The 10,165-nt window shown below is 34.5% G+C and overlaps 1 protein-coding gene across 1 annotated transcript in view; it reads left to right on the forward strand.

Annotated features, from left to right (window-relative positions):
* LOC106470031 (neurexin-1-like) overlaps nucleotides 1-10,165 on the forward strand; it is a gene marked incomplete at its 3' end in the record, with an annotated part of 101,134 nt that overhangs the window by 43,218 nt on the left and 47,751 nt on the right. Inside the window, exon 2 of the mRNA XM_022398580.1 lies at nucleotides 8,388-8,692. Within this exon, the coding sequence (XP_022254288.1) occupies nucleotides 8,388-8,692 (305 nt within the window). The remainder of the gene's footprint in view (nucleotides 1-8,387; nucleotides 8,693-10,165) is intronic.

Here is a 10,165-nt window from a genome sequence, read left to right on the forward strand (position 1 = left end):
TATCGTTATATCTACAAACCAAAACTCCTTATTGTTATATCTACAAACAAAGATAACTCTCAATCTCTATCAAAAAAAACATCATTCCCTATCGTTATATCTACAAACAAACCCGATTCCTTATCATTATATTTACTAACTAATACCACTCCCTGTCGTTATCTTTCAAACACACACCACTCCCTATAGTTATTTCTACCAACGAACACCACTCCTTATCGCTATATCTACCAATAATTATCAGCCTTTATTGTTATACCTACCAAGAAACGTCACTTTCTATAGTTATGTGTACTATCTCGCACTACTACCCATCATTATCTCTATCAATAAACACCACTCCTTTTCGTTATTTCTTCCAACAGTCACCACTCCTTATCTTTATCTCTACCAACAAACACCGCTCTCTATCGCTATATCTACCAATAAACACCACTCTCTATCGCTATATCTACCAATAAACACCACTCTCTATCGCTATATCTACCAATAAACACCACTCACTATCGCTATATCTACCTATAAACACCACTCACTATCGTTATATCTACCAATAAACACCACTCCATATCGTTATATCTACCAACACGCACCACTTGCTATTTTTATAACTAGAACAAACACAATTCCCTATAATCTCTACTAACAAACACCATTTCTTATCTCTAACTTTGCCAAAAAACATCACTCCCAATCGTTATATCTACGAACAAAGACCAATCCATATCGTTATTTCTACAAAGAAATAACCATCACTATCTTTATATACACCAACAAACTCAATTCTCTATTATTATCTTTACTTAAAACAACACTCCCTCTCGTTATTTCTAGCAATAAATAAAACTCCATATCGTTATATTTACCAACAAACTCAATTCCCTATTATTATCTCCACGAAACTCCTTATCGTTACCTCTATCAAGGAACATCACTCCCTATCATTATCTCTACCAACAAACATCACTCCCTATCATTATCTCTGCAGATGCGCACCACTTCCTATCGTTATATCTACTAACATGAATACTATCTATCATTATATCTACAAATACCATTCCTTCTCTTTATGTATATCAACAAACACCTCTCTTATCATTATATCTACAAAGAAAGACCACTCCACATCATTATATCTACCAAAAATAACGCCGTTCGCTATCGTTATCTCTACTAACAAATACGCCTCTCCCTATCGTTATTTCTACTAACAAATACGCCTCTCCCTATCGTTATCTCTACTAACAAATACGCCTCTCCCTATCGTTATCTCAACTAACAAATACGCCTCTCCTTATCGTTATATCTACCAATAAACACCACCCCACATCATTATATCTACCAATAAACACCACTCTTTATCGATACCTTATGTTTATTCCAGCCAATAGACTATTTCATATTAATACCCCTACCAACATTCACCACTCCCTGTCGTTATTTCTACCAACAGGAATCATTCCTTATGTATATTTCTCCCAACAGAAACCACTTATTATCGTTATCCCTATCAATAGACATTACACTTTATTGCTATTTACCAACATGCGTTATTCCTTTTCGTTATCTTTACCAATACATACCACACCCTATCGTTATTTCTACCAGCAGACACCAGTCATTGTTGTTATATTTATTAACAGACACCGCTATTTACCGATATATCCACCAAGACACACTAATCCTAATCGTTATCCATTTCAACTGATACTACGCCCTAACGTTATCTCTTTCAACAAACACTACACCCAACATTTGTTCCACCAACAGGCATCACTCTTTATCGTTATCTTGAGTTGTAGTTAGTGACATTTGTACTGGCTGCAGCAGTTTCAGCCTTAGTTGTAGTTATTGTTAGTTATTCTGGTTGTAGCGGTTTCAACTTGAGTTGTAGTTAGTGTCATTGTTCTAGTTGTGTGGATTTCAAATTGAATTATAGTTAGCGTCGGTTGTTCTGGTTGTAGCGGTTTCAACTTGAGTTGTATTTATTGTCAGTTACTCTTTGTTTTGTTTGTTGTTGTTTTTTCTGTTCGAGTGTTAAAATTTAGGTAGTATCTGTTATTCTCCTCCAAAAGTTAGTGCTCATGGTTTAAAGAAAATTAAGTTGTTTATTTGTGAATAAATAAGTAACTTTTGCTTCAAATATTTTATCTTTTTACTGCAGACAATACATTTAATGAAAAGAAAGCACAACTGAAAATTAGAAATCGAAACACTTTATAAAAACTAGACAATAAAAACAATCAAAGAAATGTTCTTGAAATAGAGTTCAGAACTGGAATGTGTATTTCATTAGGACATAATATTTCATTTAAAGATCAGATTAGCCTAGGAGTAATTGAGGAACACGAAAATAGATTATTTTTCTCTGACATTGCTTTTAACATCTTCCATTAAATAAATGAGCTAAAAATGGCCTTTTTCAGATGCCGTTCGTCTTTTAAACCACATATCTTCATCTGACTTCCAATTACAGAGTTGTGTATTGTTAGTAGTAAAGTTAGCTGCCTCTGTAAAGCAAGTGCAGCAACGCCCTCTGTAGGATTACATAAATAATCCGAAAGTGTTCGTCAAGTTTGATCGATTCCATTACTTCTTGCTTGTTTGTCAATATTTGTTGCTAATCTACTCTTAACTATTGAGTTATTGATTATCGAAAAACACCATATAGCCACTTATGCACATCATATGAAACACTCTCTCGTGAGTTATACTGCCAGATTTTCAGACTATTCTGCTTCTTATGTGCCATCGGAGAATTATCAGATTAATTAATTATGATTCTTCTGAAGTGAAAACAATTAAACAACTTGAGTTTTGGTCTTTACTTTTCACATTTTACTCGTGTCTTCTCTTTTATTTGCGCCCCAGTGTCACGGCGATATGTCTGCGCACCGACAACTCTAGAAACCGGGTTTCGATACTCGTGACGGGCAGAGCACAGATAGCCCATTGTATAGCTTTGTGCTTAACTACAAACATACAAATCTCTTCGATTTGATCTTCAGAGTTCTGTTTCAAATTTCACAGCCGTTTATATATCTGAAGTTTTATTGTACTTAAAAAAGTAACAGGAGTATCAGAAGTTTGTAAACTCAATTAAATAACAAGTATCATAATTTCCATAAACGACAGTTATTTAGTACTTTTTACTCGTTAGTGTACCGATAAAGAATTTCAGATATTCAAACACAATTTAATAACCGCAGATTTTTTGAAAGACAGAGTAAACAATCTGAAGTACCACCTACTAGTTAAGGATATTGTTATGAAGGAATGAAGATACAAGTTAAGGATATTGTTAAGAAGGAAGGAAAATATTAGTTAGGGACATTGTTAAGAAGGAAGATACTCGTTGAAGACATTATTAGGTAAGAAGGACGATATTCGTTAAAGACATTGTTATGGAGGAAGGAAGATACTTGTTAAGGACACTGATAGTAGTTAAGGAAGGTAAATAATCTTCTTATTAATAATTAAAGAAGGAAATGAGTAATATTGAACGAAAATATCTTAAGTCTCATCTCCAATGTTTGGAGCCAATTATTCCTCAGTTTGATTTAATGTCACGAATATGAAATTACGTTTTAAGCCTAAGAGAATGTTAAAAATATGATGGTAATAAATATGGAACGAAAGTTTAAGGTCCAGCTTACTAAGACATTTTTCAGATTACGTCAGCAGTTTTCTGGAATATCATCATTTCTTCCGTCTCTAAAATAGCAATGTACTAGCGGCGCTGTGATAGCATCTTCCTTTCCTGTTGGATAAGTTTGGCTTTGAAATTAGACAAATACAATAATAAACTTTGAGCCATGTTGATAACACATACCAAGCTGGTATTTTCCTCGTCACATGACACTCAGTAAAATGTTTATTCTTCAGTCTCCATTGTAGTTTATCATTTTTATTAGGAAGAAGAGAAAAAAATGAAGTTTCCAAACCAGCTACATTGTACATCTAGAACACTACCAGGCTTGGCACGAAAATCAGTATTGCTTCGAGAAAACTAATAGTAACTACTCATGAATTACTTATATATATATATATATATACATGTGTGTGTGTGTACATTTATGTAAACCTTGACTGGTTTGTTTGTTTGTAGTTAGGCACAAAGTTATACAAAAAGCTATCTGTGCTCTGCCCACCACGGGTATCGAAACCCGGTTTCTAGCGTTATAAGTCCACAGACACACCGATGTGCCACTGGGGGGCAAACCTTGGCTGGTATAAAATTTGTAACATTAATGTGAAATATTTGTTTCTTTTTGGAAAATTTCCGCAAGAGTTCCCTGCGCATAGCCGTCCCTAATTTTTTTGAAACAACTGGTCAACAGCAACTACCGCCAACTCATCTCACCGCTATTCTTGTAGGACACCCCTGGCACCAAAGTGCTGTACGCAGTTTTCTGCAACGGGAAGCGAACCCTGAACCCTCGGATTTACAGTATGGACATGCTAACCATTTGGATACATTTTATCCTTTTTTTGAGACATACTATTAGGCTAATCAAAACGCTTAGTCTTTAGGTTCCATTGTGGTGGACTAGAGCACTGTGACACTGATGGATGGTGGGTTCGAAAACAGAGGATTTAAAAATATATGACTTAATCCTCATATGCGTTATTTAAGAGCCCGTATATTAACAAAGGAAAGGTTATAATAAGATCCATCATAATATTATAATTTTACAAGCAAAAATACCCGTCCTCGGTGATGGGAAATGTTTAAATTAATCTATCAATTTAAATTATTTCATGGACTTTAAAAAGATTAATTGTGTTCCTCTCTTGGTTTTACTCCGAGTCAGAACTCTGAGCTACTTATATCGCCCACCACGAAAATTAATTGTTGAGTATTTTAGTCATGCTAAGAACCGCTCAACAATAACATATGGTAAATCTACATTTTTATTATTTAAGTTACGTCACATTTTGAAATGTGAATGATAGTGTGATTAATTTCTAACAGTTTGGTGTAGAATATCCTGCTTGCGAAATAAAATTTGACATCAACGTTATTCGTGCCTGTTCTCCCGTCATTTCAAAAGAATGTTGAGCTTTGTATGCGTGCGCAGCTATTCAAACGAGAACCAGACGAAGGCTGGGACAGATACCACGGTTCAAAATATATATAAGGTGGCGAAATCAACCAGGATTAAGATAGTTTTAGTAATTTTCGCTATTTATTCACAATTCTCATAATTTGTATATCTCATAATTTTCTTCAAAAGCTATATAGCTTAGAAAATTTATATCTGTAAAGATATTCCTGTGAACTTTTATGCATTTATACGTTTACTCAGTGTTTAATATAACCAAATGATGTTATTTATATGCAATAAACTCGGTACAAGGATCCACTGAGACAAGAGGTAAACGACCATTTGTCATGTTTGTTTCAAGTTAAACAAACTCAACATTCATTTGGGAAAATTTCATTCATTGTCTTTCAATTTTAGTTCATTTTTTTAATCAAATCCTCAGTAGGTGTTTGAATTCAAACGTGCTGTTTAACGAAACACGGCGATTTTTCAATTTTTGGTATATATATATGCAGGTATTTATTAGCAGAACATATTGTGATTGGTGCAGTTGAGATTTTTCCAAAATAGCAGTGATGGAAACAAAATGAAAACAAAAGTGGCTAAGTGTTACTCACTCTTTCCGAATTGCAGTAGGTACGTATGTGAACAGTAGGTAGTGACAATATCGACCCGTTTGCGAGTTTCGTTGAATTTGATTAGATATATTACGATATACGTCATATAAAATCATGATTGGTATATAATACCTGATTTATAACACTATGTGTATTTAATATTTAGTATTATACGTTTTTTCCAAAATAAAAGTGGCTTGCTTAACGGCATTTGTAATAAATATCCAATTTTCATTACTCTTAGGGCGCCGAACATGTCACAGCTTCGATGTGTTCTCCATATTGATCGTGACTTACAAGATGGACCTATCAAAGAGTTCACTGAGGTGACTTGGACCAAGTTAAAGCTGCTGCTACTGCACATTCACAAAGACCACAGCCACGAACTTCTAAGTATTGGGCAGTGTATGCCAAGCTTCCTGAGACTGCTGGGAAGTATGACGGTTACAATCGAGGATGATACAGAACTTTACTGCAATCACCGGAGCTCTCGATCTACCTCAACCAAAAATAGAGAAAGAATCACATCCATTTCTTCGTAGTGAGTCCAAGCTTGCAGCAAAGACTTCAACAGGCGTTCTTCCTAATGTTTGCATATTTTACAACCAATCAAAAAAAAAAGAAGAAAGGGAAAGAACTACCACTGGGATCATTCGACCAATTGGAATTTAACGTGAAAGAAGCTGCACAACAGTTAAATAACCACGAGATAGTCGTTAAAATTGGAACCATTGGCTTTCATTCCAAAGAGTGGAAATACCACCATGAATGTAAACAGGACTATTTTAACAAAGTCCGAGTGACTGCCAGTGTTTCATGCGATAAACGACAATATTCCCCTGAGTGATGCAGTGAATTCAAATCCCTTGTTGCATATATCCAGGCGTCTATAATAGAAAATAAGCATCAAGAGTTTTTAACATCTCCACATCGGCGATATTGTGGGGACCTTGACCTGCTCAAAAAGTCCATACCATCGCTATTGGTCAGGCTTTTAGCTCATAAAAATCATCAAATATTTTGATGGATTATTATCCATTGACAAAAAAGTAGAGGGAGAGGGATGGTAATTTCCTACACTAAATATCCAAAGGAAACAGCCATGAAGATGGCTGCAGATTGTATCTCATTGGAATAATTTATTATCAAGAAGGCTGCACACTGCATACAGAGGTCCATCATATATCTTACGAAGGGGACTCCAGAGCTGCCAAACATGCTGTCCTTTGAAGACTTTCAAAAAGGACCAGGTAGAGCCACTAGTCACAATTGTCAAGTTCTTTCAATCACTGTATGCTGACTCAAAATATATTTCAGACACAGTTAATCACCGTGTCATCTCACCAGCTCAAGATGTTCTGTATGCAGTTTCTAATGTTAAAATAAAACCAACAAAGCATCTCTGTCTTGGCCTTAGAGTAAAGAGCTTAATAGACAACAGAAGAATAGTAGTCATTCCTAACCAGCTAGGACACTCCGTAAGCTGTAACGCTGCCAAAGAAATGGAAACTGAGCTTGTGACATCACAAAGTGAAAAAATGATAATAATAAGTAACACCTCATGAAATTCTGTTACAGAATGAACTGTCAATACCTCTTGCCTGGGATTACTATGATGAATTTAATAAGACCTTATCAGGTCCCTTCGGATATCAAAGTTAACAGTATCGATGATGTTGAAAGTGATAATAACACTGATGATGAGGAATCAGCGTGCAGTGCATCTTCTGATGAAGAAGATGATTTGTCTGAATTTTGAGTTTCATTTGTGATTTGTGCTTTCTGTATGAGAACTTGGTTTAGTTAAAAATGTTGAATAACAAGGCTTTACTTTGAATCGTGAGAACACTTCCAATCTTACTGCTTAAATGTTTACATTCATTTAGCCAAGTGATATATTTAAGGGTCTGTCTCTCATTTGGATAGCTGCGCATGCATGCAAAGTTCAACATTCACTTTTGAAATGACGGGAGAAATTTGGCATGAATAATGTTGATGCCAAATTTTACTTCGCAAGCAGGATATTCTACGATAAATTGTTAGTAATTAATTACACTATCATTTATCTCTCAAAATGTAATGTAAAGAATGAAAATGAATATTTAGTGTATGTTATTGTTGAGCAGCTCTTAGCATTACTGAAATGCTCAATAACTACTTTTCACAGTGGGTGGTATAAGTAACTTAGCTCTGAGTAAAACTAAGAGCACAACACAGTTAATCTTTTTAAAGTACATGAAATAATCTAAATTGATAGATTAGCTTAAACTTTTCTCGTCACTGGGGATGGGTACTTTTGTTAGATTAACTGATACTTTTCCATTCATTGTGGACGGGTACTTTTGCTTGTAAAATAACCTTCATAACCTTCCATTTGATACTATATATGGCAATACACGTGTTGAAAAATAATGTATATGAGGATTAAAACATATTTTCTTACCATTAGTTGTCGAACCCACCATTCAACAATTTACCTGCCACAGTACTCTAGTCCACCACAACGGAACCTTAAGACTAAGCATTTTGATTAGCCTAAAATTATGTATAATAAAAAATACCAACCAGACACTTGGTCATTTCAAGCAAATAAATGACCCCTGGCTCCTGCTGAATGTAATTTCAATTTTGAATTTGCCTTAAAATGTTTACAGATGTGATCACAATTTCATTTCTCTATTAATTGGGTGATTAATTCATAACTTTCTTCCTTTGTTTACAGAAAAATCACCTTCAGAAGCCACCTTTCGGGGAACTGAATTTCTGAGCTTCAATATCTCAGGAGAAGAGTTCATCCTCAGTTTAAGTGACAAAGTATCTCTCTTTTTTAAGACACGCCAGCCCAACGGGATCCTGTTTTACACAGGAGAAGGAGAAAATTTTTTTACTTTGGAACTACGAGATGGGAGCGTGGTCCTTATGGTCAATTTAGGCTCTGGTTCTCTAGAGAGAGTCATACGTCCCGCTAGAGTGCGCTTTGATGACAACCAATGGCACAAAGTTGTCGTTCATCGCAAAATTCGACAAGTAAGTATGAAGATGTGCCATTCTTAAAAGGTATTTAAAGGAATTTTCTAAATAGTAAAGTAAAGAGAAATAATCATAAAAACAATAACTGATTTAATGGAGACTTTCGAACTCGAGATATAAAATCCCAGAGACCTCATAATGTTTTTTTTTAATAATTTGCAATTTTACATAATTTATTCATTAATACATCTATCATTCAACTAAAGTTATTCATTTTATGTAAAACTGAATAGTTTATTAAAAATTGCTGCTTTATGCACAAGTTATTACTAAGCACGGTGGTGCTTAGTATGTAGGGATGAATCGAGAAAAAATGGCCACAGTATTCAATCTATTACTTTATGGCCCTCAAATATATCTGCTAAAGTTGAGTTATAACCTTATTTGAGCACATAATTACCATCATCGAGTATTTCATAGCTTATATTATTTTCGTGTTTCATAAATAACAGTTTTATTTCTGATCGCTAGACGGTAGTACAAATTGTTCTTATATAACGACCGTTTGTGCCTTTCATTGCACAAAATGGTATCTGGAAAACAATTTCAGTAAAAATAAAGAAAGAAAAATGTACATAAATATTCAAAGTATCAAGGAGATCAAGTATTTATTCAACTGACAGATCTGTGTACATGTTATTGATGTCTGAATTTAAAATAACCAGTTTCTTAACTATTCAAAACAATAAATTATATAGGGGTCTACTTTTCTTCAAATTTTCGGTGGCAGCTGTGTGTGTGTATGCATGGTATCATACTTCATGGTCTGGTATATGTATGATGTCCCCCATATTAATTGACATGACCTTAGAATTTGGTGGAGTCGATTGTACACAATGAAGTGACTTGAGGTGAAGTTGGAAGGCATGGTTTCTGTAAATAACCCTTTAACGTCATCCAGTACTCTGGGGTACTTGTACCATCCTGGAGGAACCATTTCAGCGTCACTAACCTCCAGTGTAATCCAAAATTAGAGAAACTGATATGATATTAACAATATATAATACTAATGAATTACAAAAATAAAACAAATGTTCACTTATCAAAGTATCTTAATGAAATTGTTTTAAAAAAAGGGAAACAAGTAATAAAAAATGTTGCAAAAATTAAGTATGATGTAGGGATGCAATGCTAAAAACTACCGAAACTAGTCAGGGATGAATACACAAAACCATACAAAAATCCCTACTTAAGTAGTCAGTGAGTACTGAGTCAATATTACAAGCTTATGATTATTAAACACTGAGACTGTATAGCACTATTCATTTTAAATGCATTTATTCAAACCCGAATTCATGCAACTAACATGAAGTTAGTTGTAGATAAAAGTTATTCTTGGAAAGATGTGGTTACTATGTTGCGATCATTATATGGCTTTGTGAAGTCATCCACACATTGTTTATATTTGACATAAACATAAACAATGTGTGGATGACTACAAAGTCATCCACACATTGTTTATGTTTGTGT

Source organism: Limulus polyphemus, unplaced genomic scaffold (assembly GCF_000517525.1).
Source record: "Limulus polyphemus unplaced genomic scaffold, Limulus_polyphemus-2.1.2 Scaffold3782, whole genome shotgun sequence".
Taxonomy (NCBI): Eukaryota; Metazoa; Arthropoda; class Merostomata; order Xiphosura; family Limulidae; genus Limulus; species Limulus polyphemus.